Source organism: Gymnoscopelus microlampas, assembly GCF_963454915.1.
Source record: "Gymnoscopelus microlampas genome assembly, chromosome: 9".
NCBI lineage: Eukaryota > Metazoa > Chordata > Actinopteri > Myctophiformes > Myctophidae > Gymnoscopelus > Gymnoscopelus microlampas.
The window spans coordinates 11,154,508-11,175,509 of NC_139946.1; the positions used below are offsets into that span (position 1 = coordinate 11,154,508).

The 21,002-nt window shown below is 40.6% G+C and overlaps 2 protein-coding genes across 2 annotated transcripts in view; both read left to right on the plus strand.

Annotated features, from left to right (window-relative positions):
• The window catches only part of hcn2b (hyperpolarization activated cyclic nucleotide-gated potassium channel 2b), a 354,462-nt gene that overhangs the window by 176,736 nt on the left and 156,724 nt on the right, over positions 1-21,002 (plus strand). The window lies entirely within an intron of this gene.
• Positions 3,989-11,593, plus strand: fstl3 (follistatin-like 3 (secreted glycoprotein)). Its single transcript, XM_084066498.1, has 5 exons — positions 3,989-4,224; positions 4,757-4,942; positions 7,960-8,175; positions 8,687-8,914; positions 9,740-11,593. Exons 1-5 carry the CDS (start codon positions 4,155-4,157, stop codon positions 9,790-9,792), a joined length of 753 nt encoding a protein of 250 aa, XP_083922624.1. The 5' UTR covers positions 3,989-4,154; the 3' UTR covers positions 9,793-11,593.

A 21,002-nucleotide genomic window follows, 5' to 3' on the forward strand; every position in this document is an offset into this window, starting at 1 on the left:
GGACCCCTAAATTGATATACATTTAGCCTGCGGACCCCCATCTGAAAATGTTTTGTGCCAGGGACCCCCAGAAGCAAAGATTTACAAAGATAAAAACGCTCGCTTTAAAAAAAAATGTTTTATTATAAGATATGCACACATTTTCAAGATTTTTCAAAAATAGCAGATCTACAAGCTCATAGCGCAGCAGGGCTTGAATATCTGCTATTTTTGAATAGCCAAAGCTAAGTGGTTAAAACGATGCTGAACTAATTTAGCTGGGGACCCCCCAGGCATCAAAATATACTTAATGCACCAAAACTAAAAGTACTAAAATGTTATAGCAGATCTACAAGCTCACAACGCGTCGTGAGCTTGTAGATAGCCTATGTATAAAATAGGGCTAAAGTGGTTAATGTATGTTTTTGATAATTTAAAATAATTTAAATAATTTATATCTGCAAAGTTCTAGTAACTAAAGTTTTCAAATAATTGTAGTCGAGTAAAAGTACAATATGTGCCTCTGATGTAGTGGAGTCGAAAAGTATTGAAATTGGAAATACTCCACTAAAGTAAAAAATACCTCAACATTTTACTTAAGTACAGTACTTGATTAAATGTACAATACTTTACACCACTGTTTATTTGCCATGTTAACAACCTGTGCTGTGTGTGCACCATGTGTATGTTTTTTTAAGGTACGATGCGTTTAGTTTCTTGCATTGAAAGTGGGTTTTGTTGCAGAGCTGGGGCCACACCTAAAATCATTTTAGTTCAATAGACTGTGGCATCCTGCTCAAAGTGCTGCTATGTGTCAGTGATTAGTGAATGATAGATACATGGATACTACAGCAATGAACACTTGCAATCCTATTTTCACCATGTCATGTCAACTTGTCAACTTTTGTCACTAGATGGCAGCACTGTTCAATGTTATTCTTTTTTCCCCCCTTCTTTTCTGATGTGACCAAAGAGCTCCACACACCTGCCCCATGAAAGGGGGTGCACTCCATTTCAGATGTCACCCAGTATAGTCTTCCGTTCCATCATGTTGCCACACTAGAGTTCCCCCCACTTGAAAGGGTCTTGCATGTCTCAAAGATGTCTCGGGCACAGTAATCTATAATAAAGATCATACATAAGCGTGTGCGCTCCAAATTCCCCACCATGCTGAAATCATTTGTATGGCTTGGCAATGATGATCCAAAACATGTGAGGGAGCTGAGTGGATCTGCAGAGACCCAGTGGAAGAGGCAGGCCACCCACGGTCACCGCTTCACTTCTCTCTCTTCTCCTTTCCTCTCCTCCTGGGTCAGGGCAGCATTCCTCTGGTACCCTGGGGATCCTTCCACTGCTCCATACAACAGAAGGCAACATCATTCGTCGAAGACGCATGCTACAACGGCATATGCTACTTTCATTTAACGCTATGATCAAAGGGACAGCATAAAAACATGGTGACAGGCAGATGGGGGAGACTGACATTACTTTGGCTTACAGCATTACCCCACAGGGAGGGGAGGTGAATGAGTGCATGGACAGAAGAAAAACAGTAAGAGTTGAAATGCTGTTGTTAAAGGTTATCTGATTGTGAGAGTCAAATACAGTCATGATTTATATAAACCTGTCACTCCCAGAGAGCCACTCGTGGAGAAATTAACAGGATAGTATTATAAAAATACACACCTAGGCTGTACCAATAAATGAAACGAAATGTCTTCTTGACTGAACAAATCCCGTGACAATCTCCAGCCCTTTCCCTCGGACAACCCGAGAAATGGGGAGGATGGAGCTTTGAAAACCTTCAGAGAGACCACTGTAGTATACATGAATTATTACGCACATTATCCCCCTCAGTCCATTGATGTCTGTCCTCCACAGACTGAGCCGTGGACCACCTCTAAGCGTTATGAAGGCAATGTCACCTGCTGTTACCCACTGACACTGATGGTTTGGATTTCTTTTTTGCTCACTTGGTGGGCTTTTCCTTCTGTGTTTGATCACCGACTAAAGATTATTGTGTGGGTGTTAGGGTTCTTGATAAAGTACACAATACTCAGTATTCATTTAACTCCGGGATTTACCGTAGTTGCATTTGTACTTTGGACTGATGAGTAACTGAATGTATTTACTCAAATACCTCGCTTTAGTGCTATTCTAGGCTGGTCAAAGTACAAGCAAGCCAAATAGGCTAATCTAATCAAATTAAGTTTTATTTAGATTATTTTAATTAATGTGGATTGGTTTCTGTCATTTTTCTGATTATCCTTAACTTCTGTAATCAGCTTATCCAACACAGTATTGTTTTGGGTTGGCTGTCTGGCTTCAGAAACATAAAAAAGTCAATGGTATATTTTCTGTACAAAAGAAAAAGTGCAGAATAAAAAAAACTGTATACTGGAATTTCTTTTTAAAGAAAAAAAACATTCCGCAAAGATGGCTCCATCCTCATTAGCAATACAAAGACTGTCTAGACTTGGTGTTGGTCTACTGCATTACAAAAGGTCATTTTTTATTTGTGATGAAATTAGAAATTAGTTCATTTGCATTGCAATCATTATTCCTCCACTTTTCTTTGCCGAACCACACAGAATAACTTTAAAGAGACAGTGGATGACCTTCATGATCAGGAACAATGTGTCTTTTAAGGAGTACAGAAAGCCACAGACAACGCCACACAAGAAGAGGAAATGACAGAAGAAAGAACTTCAGTTCTATTTTACATTCCAGAAATCCTGACAGATTGCTTCTGGCCCTATCAAATGACGATGGAATAAGATAGACCCACATTGTTGTCAACATTATTTCATGTACAACAGAGGTATTACACTTATTGCAGATTTATTGACATTTTGTTGGTCTTGGAATAAAAATCAAGAAGAGGTATGACAGCAATGACATAGATACAGTGTTACCATCAGTGGTGGACAGTAACAAAGTACATTTACTTGAGTATTGTACTTTTCGGAGTATCTGAGCTTTACTTGAATATTTGTATTTTTGGATACAAATTGTAATTTTCTAGAAAGGGAAAACATACATTATGAATTCAACACTCAAGCCCCATTTCAAATATGGTGAAAATAGCAGATCCACAAGGTCACAATCGCGACACATTGTGAGTCTGCAGATCGGCCATTTTCCATGAACATTTCTGGAAAATCTTTTGGGAAAATGTCAAATTTTCAATACAGCAATGTGTTGATATTGAAAAAATAAATGTATGTTGTAATTTGTACTTTTGAACACATTTTGAAAGCAAGTACTCCAGTACTTCAACTTAAGTACACATTTGACACATTTTGACCAGGAGTATCAATACTTTATCTTAAAGCAGCACTATGTAACTTTCCTCTTCTATCCTGGATTTGAACCCGGTTTCCTGCGCAAGTGCTGACATTTTTACCATTGAGATAATAGAGCCGACCTGCTTGCTTGGCGGATAAATTGACCATCAGGTCAAAGTCAAATCAAACCGTGTCTAGGTGAGACATGACCTTTCACGATCTAAATGTCTCAATAGAAGAGCGGGGAGACAAAATGTAACCACCCCAATTGTATAAAGTTATATTGTATTAACATACCATACAGATTGGACAAAATTACATTTAAAAAAAAAAGTTACATAGTGAGGCTTTAAGTACTGAGGTTAATACTTTGTCCTCCACTGGTCCCCATCAAAATATCATTACACAGGGATTTACACAGGGATTTTCAAATTCATGGAAACAGATGTGACTGAAAAAATAAAAAAAGTCTACTCCCACACCTTGGACGTTTTCCAGGAATTAATTAGTCTAATATGATGTGAACAATGTTTTGTGAGGTAATACTGTATAAGTGCCCTGCGTCTAGTAGTCTAAAGCTGGAGGGGATGGATCATTTCCTGACTCTGGAAATTGAGTCAGACTCAAACTGTGTCCTGCCCTGCCTTATTATTGGCTGAGAGCATCGCCCATCCCAGCAGCATAATTCCATCTGGGCCAAATATTTATATAGAGAGGGAGCGACATCACTTGTCCACAACACATTCATTCACGTAAGGGAGAACTACATCCAGAGAAGATAGGGTGAACCTTCCCATCGTCAGAATCACATCACTTGCCAAGAAAAGTTTTTCCAAAAGCTTTTTTGTTTTGTTTTTGTGTTAGTAATTTTTTTTGTGTGTCAACACTATGAGCTTTTTCACCACTTTGCTGGGTGTAATTATTACTTTGTGTCAAATTGGATGGAATCCTTCCGATGGTGAGTGCTCTTTTTAATCTGTTTCCTAAAATGTGCTACTTTTTTAAAGTTTTGTTTTTACTTTAATTGATGAAATTAACCCTCTTGCAATCATATTGATGATTGATGATAATCTGCAAGTGTTTTTTTTACAGCATGTACATTATGCAAGCTTATAAGAGAGTTCAACTTAAACTACAGCATATAGCCTACAAGAGAATTCAACTTCAAATTAAATATAGTATAGTGTCATAATGTACTACAATATGACACTCAATATGTGGAATATTTACTGGTAATAATAGTAAATGTACTTGTAAAAGGTCACTGCAGGTCCATACCTTTCTGCTGACTTGATGGAATACATGAAACAATGTGGAAGTCAAAAGGCTTTGGATAGACAGTTGAATAAAACTAAATATGTTCAACATTTCAACAAAATTATTGATTTATCTCAAGGTTTGATCATATGAGTAGGTTTACGTTACTGTCCTTTTTATCTTTTTTAATGACGTAACCTTATCACATGTGTGTCTATTGTGGTTCTGTCCAGCTGGGATGTGCTGGCTGCAGCAAAGCCAAGATCAGAGGTGTGACATGGTGTTGATGAGGGGGGTGACCAGAGAGGAGTGCTGTGCTGGAGGCCGTCTGGACACGGCCTGGTCCAACACCAGTCTGCCAATGAATGAGGTCAGCCTGCTGGGCTTCCTGGGAATTGTCTCCTGCAAACCCTGTAAAGGTACACAAACACATTATTCATCTCACTGCAACTCCCACAACCACCACCTGCTATAGTGAAGAACTGATGATGATATCCTCTTGAGTCAGAATGGGCTTTACCTTGATTCAGTAGAGAATTGATACGAAACAAAGCATATAAATATATATATATATATATATATATATATATATATATACACACTGTATACCTGTGTGTGTGTGTGTGTGTGTGTGTGTGTGTGTGTGTGTGTGTGTGTGTGTGTGTGTGTGTGTGTGTGTGTGTGTGTGTGTGTGTGTGTGTGTGTGTACAGTACACTCACAGTGCACAATAGTTTGTTTATAGTTATATGTCACCATTCATCACAGTTGTCAGTAGTGATCTTCAGGGTACACCAACCAATGTGTTTACTCATTTCTAATAATAACTAATCTCGTGTGTTGTGTTGTGTTGTGTTGTGTTGTGTTGTGTTGTGTTGTGTTGTGTTGTGTTGTTTTGTGTTGTGTTGTGTTGTGTTGTGTTGTGTTGTGTTGTGTTGTGTTGTGTTGTGTTGTGTTGTGTTGTGTTGTGTTGTGCTGTGCTGTGTTGTGTTGTGTTGTGTTGTGCATGTTATGTGTTGTCATTGTAAAATGTTAGACTTTGTTCAAAATCCCAAAATTTTGTTCAAAATTAAAGGTGTCAGGTGTCCCTGATTAGCCAGTTACAGCAAAATGAAAAGCAGTCATATTCCCTACTCTCGGTCCCCAAGAAGACCTCATTTTAAAAGCACTGCTTTACAAACAATGTTTCTGTCTGAAGAGTTACTAATTTCAACCAAGCCATTTGCAAAGTGAGGTATTTATACAGTGAGTTCCCTGTGAAGCTTTTTAACAAAATGCAGGCATGGATCTAGGCCAGACGTTCCATCTAACTCCCTCCAGCTGTCCCGAGAAGTTTCCTCTGTTGGAATTTCATCAAGGTTCATTCAGGTTCACCCAGAGATAAATTCTGTTTTCATAGGAAGCACTTGTTCATGTGATCACTGGCCAAATTGTGAATTATGCTTGGTTACAAAATCCCAGCTACGGGCAGATCTAACTACACGAACCCTAGAGTCACGATTCTGGGGCAAACCTTTGGCGAAAATAGCAGATCTACAATCTCGTAACATGTTACGTTGCAAGCTTGTAGATTTTATGTAGAGTTAAAAAAAAAGAAAAGAAAGGTTAGAGCCATAGGGGACCCTGGTCAATGAATAATATACTGTAGGGTTTAAGTGCTTAAGAAAATACTACCAACTCCTGGTTGGTTTGAAGTTGAACTGTTGGATGTATTCATGGTCTTGTCAGATGAAAAGAAACAAGACAGGATAATCTGCAAGTATGCTTATTTAGATTAATAGGGCTAGTTTAATTATATATACAGTATATAGTAACTCATACATATTACACGTTCCCTTGATATCATGACAACAAAGCTCAGCACTAAAATGCTACATTATGAGTGAACTTGACACTGAAAGCACAGTCGTAGTCACTATTGCTACACTTGTTTACATAAATTGACACTGATGCCAGCTTAATCATCATCACCATTATTTAGCAGTTTGCAGTTTACAGCAGTGAATACTAGAACACACACACATTTGGCTCCCGACTTTGCAACGCCAGACACTGCAAGATCATGATATTTTCCTCCAGACATTACCACCGGCCTCATCTGACCCAGAATGTTGCAGCCTTTGTTTATAAACAATCTAAACAATCTCATTGACATAGCCTTACTTTATAATAGCCTGGACTACTTTTAATCTCAAGGCAGATTAATTAATTTAAAGGAATCAGTTTAGCAAGCTACTTTTCTTCTCTTCTAGAATTCCTCTGAATTTAAGTGAATCAAATCCAATCAAATCCATTTGCAATCAGTTTTTATCAGCCCTGGTTAGAATAGATGGCTGTTTACCCCCATAACCAGAAGAGTGAAATAAATGCCTGAACACTTAAACATGCCAGCCACATGCCTAAAATTCTGGGTCTAACCTAATTGTGTAACACTATCCTGATCATCTGGCATTCTGCGAGAGAAAAATGCTGGCATCATGAATGTCACTGGATGCTTAATGGCCTAACGTCAAGAAAAATTAATGTCTGGAATGATATCATGGTATATGGGCTGATAAAACGACTTCCAGTTATTAGGACCCTTGAGGTTTAGCGTCACTCCTCAAGGTTGATTCACAGCATTCCTGGACACTGACTATAGTGCATGTGTCTGACACTCATCTTTGAATTGGTATGTTAATAGAAGGAATCTCCAACTACTTTCTATTACACCACACCAACGCCACCATATGATAGGGTTCTTGTCTACTGATTATTCAATAAGAAGGGGCCGGGATACACTAATACCAGTGTGAGAAAGATTCCAGACTGTGTTGCTGTATGAAAAAACGTTCCTGCTTTTGTGCGTGGGATCCCAGAGGCTCAGTGCGGAGGAAGCTGAGCGGTGTCCCCCCATAACAGGCTCAGAAAGGTCCTGGGAAGGGGCCTGCATGAGGTGTCTGATGTTGTCTCTGCACTGTGTAGGATTACAGTTCCTCCTGAGCTTTGACGTTATGGGGTGTTAGTGGAGCCTGGGCTTCCTCATTTAAGACCCGTCTCTCAGCCTGTAAACTTCCCTGACAGCTCTTTGAACTCTGTCTGCTAGCGGAGCCCCTCCATCCATCCCTCCACAGGGGCTTAACCCAGTCTGGGTGCAGCAGCACAGATGGATCTCACTGTTATGAAAACACGGCAAACCTCACATTCCGGCGCCCGGCGAGACATTCCCGTGTGTGACCGTCAATAAAGAGATATGATTATTGTAAATATTGTGCAGAGTGGAAAAACTGTTATGGCACGGCGGGGAAATCCCCCTCACTTTCACGGCCCGGTTTAATTAGGAAATGTCTGCATATCACCTGATGTCTGCGGACTTGTTATTACACTATAACTGTAAAAAAAAACGAGTACATCTGAGACTTTTTTTTCTCCCCCCCTTTCTTTTGTGTGCTTTTTTAGAGACTTGTGAGGGGGTGAAATGCAGCCCGGGGAAGGTTTGCAAGATGAAGACCGGAAGGCCTCAGTGTGTGTGCTCCCCCGACTGTTCCCACATCTCCCGGAAGCACGCCGTGTGCGGCAGTGATGGGAGGTCGTATAAGGATGAGTGCGCTCTGCTGATGGCCCGTTGCATGGGACATCCTGACCTGGAGGTCATGTACCAGGGAGAGTGCAAAAGTAAGCACGTTTTTAAAATATATACGGTACATACAGTAGGTGTACATAATTAGTTGTCCGCTTCAAAATTATCACGGAAGTAAGATTTAAAGGGATAGTTCACCCCCAAAATGCCTTTTTTTCTATCGATTAGTCACCCTATGGAGACTTGAATTCATGGATACATTTTTTTGTTTTTGTCGCATTCCTAAGCCAATAATTTGATGACCGGCAGTGGTTCCGGTAAGAGACCTTTGTGTCTCCTACCGGAACCGCTGCCTATACCGATCCGCTGGTCATCAAATTATTGGCTTACGAATGCGACAAAAACAACACAGTCGACAATCAATAGAAAGGGGTGAACTGGGTGAACTATCTCTGGGTGAACTATAACTGGGTGAACTATCCCTTTCAGTGGACTATGCCACGTCCACGCCACCCAAAGCTTTTTCCAGCTCGATTACAAACATTTCAACTCATTGTGATCACAGACGTCCTAAATTTGGTTCTTGCCCCCCCCCCCCCCCCTCAGAGTCGTGCTCCAACGTGGTGTGTCCGGGCACTCACACCTGCGTGACGGACCAGACCAACAGCGCCCACTGCGTGATGTGTCGCACGACCCCCTGCCCGATACCCATGGCCTCTGAGCAGCCCATCTGTGGCAACGACAACATCACCTACCCGAGCGCCTGCCACCTCCGCCGGGCTACCTGCTTCCTGGGCCGGTCCATAGGAGTCCGTCACTATGGTCACTGCAACAGTAAGAGAGTTCCTCTTTTCTATGACTGTCAAACTGTCACCGTCTCTCTGCATATGTATGCGTGTCTGTCATACAATATAGAAATTAGAATTTTCAATTTAGGCATTTAGCAGACACTCTTAATCCAGAGAGATTTACAGTCAGTGTTGCCAGATTCTGTGAGAGAAACAAGCAACGAGGTCTAGGAAAACCAGCCCAAAAGAAGCGACTATGGGCCGCATGAGCACTTTAACATATGCATCAGCTATTTGAAAATAGCAGATCTACTGTACAAGCTCATAACGCGTCGCGATGCAACGCGTTGTGAGCTTGTAGATCGGCTATTTTCAAATAAAATCTTGCGGGGAAATTATAATAAGCAGATCTGGCAACCCTGTTTACAGTAAGCAGGTATATACGAGGTTTGATTGATTGAATACTTTATTAACAGTTTGCAAAGACAAGCGTAGGGAAGTACAGTACAATACAAGGTCTGTTAAGAGGCTTTTAAACCCAAGAAAGCACTATGGCTTGTTTCCATTGGGGTCCTTTGTAACTCAATTCATCGAAACATTGAATGACAAAAATATCATAGTAATAGTGGTAATACATCAAATGCATCGAAATAGTCATCTAGGATCATGGGTAAACCAAGAACCTTGTGTATTATTTTATATACTGTCGAGGCCATGATAATCCAGTCTCTAATCGTCTTTCGTGAGTAAGTCTCTCATAGGACCTTATGGTAATATCCTTTACAAAGCTGACTCTCTCTCTCCCCCTCTCTCTCTCTTTCTCTCTCTCTCTACTTTCTCTCCCCTCCTCCTTTTTCTTTCTCGCCCACAGATCCTCCAAGGAAATCTCAGGATTTTGAAGGCAGTGAGGAAAACGCAGTCTAAATGGACTCTTTGCATTATAGTCCTAGAATCCTCCTTTACCTTTGATACTGTAGGTTGTTCAACAAGTTACTTTCCACAATGGCACTCCTCTAGCTTCAAATGATGACCTATTTTTCGACTATCACTCACTCCCACACATAAAATGACAATACATTTGACTTGGGAGACCTTGTTGGAAGATTTTCTTTGGCGCTATTGCTTCTTCCAAAAAGGGAAACCAAAAATGGTGTTGTTGATGCATGTATATTGTATGTAGATTGGGAGTGGGGTTTGTGGAACCAGGGGTAGATGAAGACATCTTGAGAGAGAAATATCGTTACTGTTGGGCAGAAACCGCTTATCTCCATATTTTAATTCAATAAATAAATATGTGTCAATTAATGCCCTACCTGATCATACTACAGTGTCACACAAAATGATCAAAAACAGCAGATCTACAACCTCAAAACGTGGCTGTTTTTGCTTTTTCCCCCCGAATTTGAATCCCGAAAAGTAACCGTTTTGGACATATGAGGTTTCCACTTCACAGCAACGATATGTAGTGTTCTTTGTGGGAAATGTGTGCATAATGTAAATAGAATACCACTACTATTTATTGGAGAGGGTATTAAGCTCTATTTATGGTTTTATCTTGTATACAAATATATTCCTAGAACAGCTGATGCAAATATGTATTTATTATGTTATTTTTGTTTATTGTGTATGTACTATTAATAATGGTCACTGGCATTCGTTCATTTGTACAACTTTTTACATTTGTTTTTACTGTTACCCCCCAGCTCGTGTACACCCCACACCCACAACCCTGTTTCAACAACACACGCACGCACGCACGCACGCACACACACACACACACACACACACACACACAAACTATTTCCCCTTAAAAGCTGTATGGAAAGCAACTTTAATTTGTTTGGAAACGCAATACCACTTTATTTTGTACCCTGCCAATGTGGTTCTAATTCTGCCACAACCAAAAACAGGACAACTGCAGCTTGTGTGCTGTCTGGATTTCGCCCTTTGTTTGGAGGTGAGGGAGGGACTCAGTCCAAACAAAACCATACAGTATCTCCTCTCTCTCTCCTCCCTCCCTCCCTTTCGCTCTCTCTCTCTCTCCCTCTCCTCATCCATCTCCCCCCACACATGTTTACGCTGGACCCTAATCAAAACTCTAGGCCACCCGCTGATCACTAAAATTAACAGTTTAGTTCTTTCTCTGGGAGTTTTATTTTCTGTTGGTTCAACACCAAGCCCTCCACAATACCTCCACTGTTGATGCCTTGGCTTTAGTCCATGAATCTGGTGGGTCACGCAAGTTCACTCCAATGTTGTTGTTGTTTTTTGGTTCCTTTGAATTGACTGTGATTTTTAAAGAACTTACTAGACAGACAAGAATGATTTGAGTCATTTAATTGAGAGCCAAATCACATTTGTCTGGGAATGGACCTCGATTTGGGGCCAATTCCGCTCACCTGACTGCGCCGCCAACGTAGATGAATGTATCTGTTCATTGTTGACACTGCTGCCCATTGGAATTTTAGTATAAATGGCTGATTTTCAACTGTCAGAGATCTGATTTTTTTTTAAACTCAAAACAAAGGTTGAGTTTCAACAGCCTTCTTGGTGTATTACCAAATATTTCTTTGTGAAAACTTCAGTACAACACAAAAGATTCTCTTGTAAATAGAAGTTTTGTGTAACTGTGTACCTACTGTAAAGTTTGAATGATAAATGCATCAACTTATTTTTGTATTTTTGTACTGCCATTTCAACTCAACATAAAGTATAATGTTTGCCATTAATGTCTCCGCTTATTTAGTCTAATTCATTAACAAATTGTACTCCCTGCTAAAGATCAACATGGCGTCACAGTCCCATATTGTGTCCAGAACAATATCAATTTCAAACCCTGGCTGTTGTCATTGTTATGGCATACTATAACTATGTACTGTAACTGGTATTTTAAGACACATTTTTAAAGTTTAAATACACTACTATCGCCCACATGAGGTTACGGTTATGCACTAGATCAGGGGTCTTCAACGTTTTCAGGCCAAGGACCCCTTGGCTGAGAGCGAGATAAAGCAGGAATCCCCATTATATATTGTATATATACTATATATGTTTTCATAGATTTCATAGGCAGCTTCATAGACTTGTTTCACAGCACTATCATGTTGGATTCATGTTAATGTGTATTTCCAGACATTTACCCATGCACTTAAACAATACTTAGTAAACCTGACCTTTCACTCTGTACTTAGTCTGCTCTTTCCCCCCCTATACCAAACCACTTTGCCAAAAATAGCAGATCTACAACTGCGAGGCGTTGTGTGCTTGTAGATCTGCTATGTTTGGCTAAAGTTCTCCTCAGAATAGGGATGCTTGGTTGAAGTGGTTAGTGTAAAAACACACACAAAGATTCGGCAAACCCCCTGTAGTAACTCTGAGGACCCCCTAGGTGTCCCGGACCCCCTGTTGAAGACCTCTGCACTAGATGCTGGGGGCCACAGGTCAGGCACTATAGTGTCAGACATACATTATATTTCTTGAGCCATCCAGCCATGCAGCCAGCCTGTGCGTGACATGGTAGGGCCTCCTCCCCTGACAAGGTCTCTCTTGGGAGGTAGCGGAGAATCAAAGCCAGGCTGAGCAGCTTTTCTGCCCCCTTTTCCAGAGGGATCCCTCTGTTCTGCGTGAGGTAGGAGTGGAGTGGTGTGGTGGTGCTGGTGGAGTTGAAGGATGGAGGGTGAAGACACTGTGGGGATGAATAAAAGAAGGGGCCTTATACTGACTCTGTATAAAGTACCTCCCTTGTTTATTTCTGTCTTATTCTCTCCTCACTACCTCTCTCTCTCTCTCTCTCTCTCTCTCTCTCTCTCTCTCTCTCTCTCTCTCCCTCTCTCTCTCGCTCCTGCAATGTGCCATGCAGTCGCATCTGGTTCAAGTTTACAGAGATGTTTATATTCTTATCCAGCACCCTTTTATTACATTGGGAATGGAATTAGATGTTTTGTTTTTGCAAACAAGGAAAATAACAATGAATTTGAGAGGCTGTTGTTTTGTCCAACCACACAAAAGTGCTTAAATTTATGTGTCTTTCTTTCTGTTTTTCTTTCTTTTTCTTTTTTTTACATTCTGCGAGATCTCCAAATGAAAGTCACAGTATCGAAAGAATGGTCATTTGTTATGGCACTTTGACACTGCAGTTCAAAGCACACCAGCATACAAATATTTTTGGTCAGATCTAGTCGTGAAGCACAGAGACATGATCTAATTGTTTTTCCTAGTGAAAACGATTTTTGTTTAGGTAAATTTAGGTCTGGCTGTCCATCAATGAAGCCTTTAAGTCTTAATTTATACTACAAGCTAACAAAGCTGTTAGCTTTTACAGTAGATCATCTTTTTGGCAAGCGACACTGTCGTACTACAGAGTATAAATTAGGCTTTATGCCATCCAGCACGGTTTCTCACACTATGCTGGGCATGCACTGCTATTATTATACACCTTTATCATTTTTTATGACTAGAGGTTCGGGCCCCAATGTGTCCTTCACATCTAGAGTTCTGAGTCATATAGTGTCGGGGGCTTTGTCAGAGTACCCGTTGTACTCGTCTGTCTGTGTCCCTTTTGTGCCCATATATGGAGATCTCTGTATCTGTCTGTCTACCCGTGTCGCGACTCGATTTTCGACCCAATTTTAATATGGGATTTAGGTTGTGTGGGGAAACGCATACTTATGTTACTCTGCATAGATACAGTAGCCTATGTGTAGAGGCATCTATAAATGATTACATGGTACCTTGTGTCTGTGTAGCTCAGTCGGTAGACCTCTCGCCTCTAGATAGCAAGGTCATGGGTTCGATCCTAGGCACTGCCAACTCAGCGTATGAGTAGCACGGCTTGGGTGTGGCAAGTCGTGCAGTAAGTACTGGGGAGCTGATGGTAGATGTGGCGCTCCACCTCAGCAATCCATCTCCCAGGGTTCTGGCGCATTGTAATAATAGACTTCCGCGTTCTCGGCTGATACTGACAAGAAGCCTCTCTGACCTGCTTACTTATAACATGGCCAGTACAATAAATGCTTTAACCAATGTTTGTCTCTATTTTAAACAGTTTGGTAACACTTTACTTAAAGGTTGTTGTGTCTATAATGCATTATAATGATGTTTATAATGCATTATAATGCATTTATAAGGCTTCATAACACTGTAGTTATACATGTTTATAATTATGCATAACAACTTTTAACAAGGTTTATCAAGTATTATAAGCACTGGTCATAATGCATTACAAGCTCAGCGGAACATGCACCGAAGGAATCTGCACTGAAGACACCTAGATATTTCAAAGAATGCCAGACTTTGCATTGATTGTGTTGCTCAATAATACAATGATTTTCACACATTGTAAGTCTGTGGAAGAAATTATTGTATCAGATATCTGTTATCCAGCTGAATCAAATTGCCCGGTCACTGCAGTCATCGTGACTTTGCAACAGTAATCCTTGTAAACTGTATATCATTACGACACAGCCCTCTGACTCACATAGGATATGATGCTACCCTTGTCACACAATGGGGGCAGTGGCATAACCACAGGGTACGTGGATGAGCCATTTCAAGGCTATTCTAATTACACCGAGAATACCACCTCAGATATTTGTTTCCGTCACACCACGCTCTACAGTACAATCTGCCATCTCTGCTTCCTGAATGGATGGAACGGGACTGCACACGTTGTGTGTGTGTGTGGTGTGGTGTGTGGGTCCGTGCGTAGGTGCAGGGTCATGTCTGATGTGTAACAATGATGGATCATACACCTATCTGTTTGGTTCCTGGAGACCACCTGTTGTAGCCACAGGGTCAGATAAACACATGGCACCGCAATTACTATAGCCGAGTTGTTTATATTCTTACAAAAGTGTGTGTTTAGCGTTACACACACAACATTTCAGAGCCGTTCGCTCATTTTCTACTGACACGTAATGCTTATTTCTCAACACGGAACATCCTCTCGTCCATTAACGTCCACATGGTGTATCATTTCCTCTGTACCGCCTTACTACTTCCAGTAAGATGACAGCCGACAGTTAGCTTTGCGTCGATGTTGTGATGAAACCAGGCGCTGCGGAGTGCCTGAGAGACCACCCACTCATTGGATCACGCCACTAGACCATAAACAGGCCCGTCCCACACAGCTGAAAGTAATAGATATCAGAGCTATCACTGCATCAGAACATATCTGCCTCAGACGTTATTTCCCGTGTACTGACTAACTGACTTCATTTCGTGACTTGTCTTTCAGTCATGTTAAATCTCCCTTACAGTGCATATTAACTCCTGATGTTAGATCTGACACAAGAACCTGTAAGTCAGTGATTCTCAACCTGTGGTGATAATAACATTACAAGTAAAAAATGTATATAGAAACAATTTCATGGTATTTTTTCTTTGAAACCTTGGAAAAAACTGTTTTCATTCTGAAAAAGATAAATAATAATTTAAAGTATGCTATGTTAGTTCCATCGATCTAAGCCGGAACACAATCGATTGATTGACCATTAAAATCAAGATGCTCTGAAAATGCACGCAGCCCAACCATTTGACCACTGAACACAGCAGCCGATTCAAGTGGGCCCTGATTCAGAAAGGTTGAGAACCATGTAAATATTATGGTCAGCTCAATCTCTTATACAGTTAGTCATATTGCTACACAAGTTCTGTTGTCTTTATGATCACTGCCCAGCCCCAACAGTTCATCTTACATCACAGGGTTAGGATGGGAGAAGATTCTAAATCTTGAAAACAACAGAAGTGAAAGAAATACACATATTTTACTTAAAAGTAAAAGTACCAAAATACCCATGTGAAAAGAAACGGTCCTGCATAAAAAAAGGTATGAGCACTGAGTAGCAAAATGCACTAAAGTAAAAGTATACTGTTTGGTTCCTCTGACTGATTTATGATTATACTGTATGTTATGACAGATTCAATTATCAAAGAGTTAAAGCTGCTCTATTTTCTTATAGCAATCATGGCTATAGAGTTTGTTCATTAACAGGGGTCTCCCCGTCTTAACAGGTCTTTAATAAACAGAAAATATATTTTTAGGTGGGTTGCCAAAAGAGAACAGATTTATCAGCTTCAATTATAGTGTTCCAGTTCCATTGCTGTATGTTATCCATTGTATCAAATCTTCGTCTGAAATGTAAAAATGGAAGTATACTGTACCTCAAAACTGTACATAAGTACTGTACTGTAAATTGAGTTGCCTCCCATCACTGGGAAACAACATTTTGCAACTATACTCACTAGACAGAAAAAGTAGTGTTACTAGAGGTAAGTTTACCATATTCTGGTACAAAAACAACTTGAGTTGGTAAGGATCAGGCCATCATGACAGGCTTCTTCTTCTTGTCACGAAATCAGTAGATTAGGGGAGTAATACCAAGCTCTAATTGTTCCTAATTAAGCCTGTTGAATTATTTGATTTCCTGGTTGTGTCTTCTGGGACAAGGTCTTTTCTGGTCCAGGCATTCTGCGTGTGGTCTTACAGTACAGCATGTCTAGCAGCAGGGCATGTGTACCGGGATAACAACATAATGTTCAGCAAAGTGCTGGGAAATATGTAAAATATTTGACATGATGAAAGAGATTTGACATCAGTTGAAAATATGTAATTTATGTTGATTGATATGTCGCACACACTTTGTGGCTGAAGCACAATTCAGGCTCGAGTGAAGTAACAATTCTGTGCTGAGCAAGTATGGGACAAATGCTGACCAAAGACGTAAACTTTAATGACATGGTCACAAAATGAAGTCTGGTGTCAGTGCATGCTAAAATAATGAGCTCCCTTAGCGTGAAAGTGACAATGAAGTGTGACAATTAGGATTAAATTTGATTCAGTGTTCACCTCTGCAATTTGAGGCCTGGGAACATACCAAGCTAAGAACATAATTTCCCATCAAGTTTCAGGTGGCCCTTGCACGATGAAAACCTTTCTTTTTCTTTTTTTTATAAGTGTTGGCCTAACAAAGAGCCCAAATACCTATTTGTTTATCACGGAAAGTTGGTTCAGTTCCCTGACAGCTCTCCTGCATTGCAGTTTGACAAGCAGAAATCCAGCAAAGATGAGAATGGGAACACTCAACAACACTGCCTTGATTTTGATTTAATTACAATTTGAAGTCTCAGTAGCAGCAGCTACAATTACCATTAGAACACAATTAGCCAACTCACCAGTGACTTCTAGAGTTCCTATGTTTGGCACCTGGGGACGATATAACCCTAAAGACCTTTGCGGCCCATATGGTACCTATTTCCCTTGGTTATAACACTGCGCTCAAGTAAACAGACTGATTGTCAGTGAAATTAGGGGACTGGTTGTGTGGTGTCATTAGCTTTAGTGCTGTTCAGCACAGAGCACAGAGGCAAGCCATGAAGCAAGACATGAACACACAACACAAGCATGCACACCCACCCACCCACTCACCCACACGCACACACATACGTACATGCCAGTAAAAGTATAGTATATCTTCCCCAACATCTATGAGACATCAATAGACCTGTTGGTATTGGCTAGTATTTATGTTGTTTTTATTGTCTTAACAGAGCCCAGTTAAAACTTCTGCAGTAATAAATGCTACACGTACACTCAATAGGAATTAGACTGTAGCATTTGGCAGCCACTGTTTCCAATCAGGAGGTGAATCAACATCAACATCAACTTCGGTCAAATCAACCATGTAGAATGAAAATGTGATGAAGCAAAGATTGGGGAGAGACAAAAAAAATCCAAACCAAGCATGAATGTGACATGCTGTCCCCGATATAATGTTGTTTGCCTGACCAGGTTGCTGTCTACCAAATATTTATGAGTACATGCTGTATCTAAACTAAGTCTGTGCAGTATCAGATCAAACAGAGTGGCAGTCTACAGAACCCTGGTTACAACAGAACCCCAAATACAAAATAAAATCAAGACTTCATGTGCACAAAAACAAGATTTAGCATCGAGTTACCACAAACCTTAATATTATGACAAAGAGCGCTAGACTTATGCTGCTAGTTATGTTGATGTAGAAACATTTATATTTTTTTGCTGCTTCATGATGCCATTGTATGAACTAATACTCCAAAACAAACATGCTATTGTCTGTGACACAGCACCTCACCACAGAGTGGAAAAAGTCTGCGGACAGGACAAAACCATTGAAAAACACAAGTTGAGAAGAAGTGGTGCTGGTTTGGCAGACCGGCCGCAATCTTGAGTGTGCCTACTGTGTCTCAAATTGCAGTATATATTTCTTAATGCGTTGGTGAGGGTTTTACATCTGCTCCTTCCACCACTAATGTAGATCTTTACAGCCTTCTGGCTCTCACTTCATGGACATTACTGTAAATGTGTGCATAATGTGTGTGTGTGTGTGTGTGTGTGTGTGTGTGTGTGTGTGTGTGTGTGTGTGTGTGTGTGTGTGTGTGTGTGTGTGTGTGTGTGTGTGTGTGGGTGGGTGTGTGTGGGTGGGTGTGTGTGGGTGGGTGTGTGCACGCGCGCTCTAGTGCTCGAGTGAGTGTGTGTGTGTGTGATGCCCAGCACTTGCAAGAGACTAGTGAGACTAGAGACAGCGAGTGTGCCTGGAGGGAGAGAGCAACATCGATGGGTGGGACTGAAAACAAGTGACGCATGACTAAGAGGCCCAGGAAGTTCCAGCAGGCGGCTGTTATTGCCGTTTGTTTTTGTGTGTGCGTGTGTGCGTGCGTGTGTGCGCGCGCGTGCATGTATGTGTGTGTGATCTTGGGGCCCTGCGGAACTGTGCAGCCAGGGCATTCCCTGCTGGAGTGTCTGGAACAGCTCTATGGGGTGACAGAGGCAGCAAACAGACCATTGCAGCCTATCTGCACACCCCCTCGGCAGCGACACTGTAACGCCTAAAGGCTGTTGTAAACCATGAGGTGTGATAAGATATATTACAGTCACTGCAGATATTTTACCCAATAAATTCCTTGTGTTTGCATATACGTATTTCTATATAGCTTGGCGCGCCTTACTTTCTTTACACAATTTGTGTAGCCTACAACTTGGCGTACTGCCAGTAAATAATGCTCTTAAAACTTCTCTTTGGTGAGTTGTTTCTTGTCCATATCTTCTAATTTCTAACTCCTGATTAGTTCTAACCTGAAGAGCATCATGTGGATGGTACTCGGTAATGGCCGAGTTGTTTTCTGCAACTAACACGACCTGTCTCTGACCCTCGTGTGTGCCCCACAGTCACTCACTCCCCAGATTGGATTGCAACAATGGACATTGGACTGTGACGGCGGTGACACACTGGGCGCAGGGGGGACAATAGCTTACCTCAGCCAAGCAGACATAGCAAACCTCATTGCTATCAGACACTCTCTAATCTCAGCCCATGGGACAGACGTGTCTATCCTGCTCCCACACGGTCAGATCAGACATAACAATGTGGTGCCGAGAGGACATTAGGAACGTAACTCGATTGCAATGTGGCCCCTGCTTTGAGGAAATAAGAGATCTGATCTCATTACAATTATCTATATTATTATATTATAAACAATGTTAGGAAATTAAAGAGTTTCTGCACAGTTACAGTTTTTATGGATTCTTTTGCAACTATATCATATAATAAAAGTTGAAACAGATTGTATGCTTTATTATTTTCATTTTTTGTATGATTTGAAACCTGCTTATCGATAGAGCAGGTTACAATTTGCATCATATAAAATGTCTCTGTATTTGCCAATAAAACACAAGCATTCTATATCCTTAAGAGCTTGGTTATGTTACAGATGTCTGTGTTAACAGTCTGTCTGGGGCTATTCTGTTCAGAGGCATGAAATTATACATCAAATCAGGCCAGACAGCTTGAGAGCTGTGATTGGCTGTGAGACAGTCAGATGGGAACTCCTACTTATTTTCAACATGTGGTGCCAAGCACTAGAGATATTTCTCAAGGTAGCCCAGTAAACTCAATACCCCTGCATACAAACCTGCCATAGCCACACATAAATCAGCAATGCTACGGCCCTCTGGAGATAAGTTAAGTTACCTGAGAAAAAGTGAAATATCAAAGGATATTTACTCTTCCACTCCAAAAATAAAAACAGACGGGTGGCTTTAGCTGGTAGTTATCAATCACTGTGACGCTGCCTCTTAAATTACTCCTTGTTGAAATCTTCATGGCCACCTCTGGACAATATAAGGCCTTGAGGATGTCAATGCAACAAGAAATATATTCCCCGTGTTAATAACTGTTGACATATTCTGTTGACGTATTATTAATATACTGTTGACTGTATGATATATTATTATTTCTTACATCTGAAACAGCAACTACGATTCAAGATTAAAAGCTTTATATTCCATTAAAGCAAGGAATAATAAAAATCCATCTGTGGCTTGAGGCATTGCTCCTCGAAACCATATTGACATGATATACCTTTAAAGACCTAAAGTATGCTTGTTATACTGTAAAGGGGATGCAATAGGCTCTTCTCTGTCATCCTCCCACTCTTATACTCTGCGGTGGTCAAGGTTCTGGATTAGTCTTTTATGAAAACAGACCCTTCATCATGAGTCATGACTGTCCTCTGCCCTGCACCTCAAAGTGCAGCAACACTTGATGCACAAAGGCGCCACCATGTGGTAACATTGTATAAAGCAACAATTAAACAATGTTTCATTAGTGGGTTATTGACTTCAAAGTCTGCAACCTAATTAGGTACAGAGTTATCCAAATACAATAAATACCTTTTGCATGTTTCACAATTCAACTCAAAAAGTTCACTTTTCGCCAATAAAATATCATATTAACCCATTATAACATATAATAACATATAAACCCATAAACAGTGTATTTACAGTTCCATTATGCAGTGGTGTAAAGTAACTAAGTACATGTACTCAAGTACTGTACTTAAGTACAATTTTGAGGTATTTGTATTTTACTTGAGTATTTCCAATTTCCAATACTTTTACTTCTAGCTTACTCCACTACATCTCAGAGGCTAATATTGTACTTTTACTCCACTACAATTATTTGATTTTTTTTGTCACTAGTCACTTTGTAGATTTTTATTATTATTACAAAACATACATTAACCACTTCAGCCCATACACTTTGTCCATTTGAAAATAGCAGATCTACAAGCTCACAATGCGTCGCCATGCGACACAT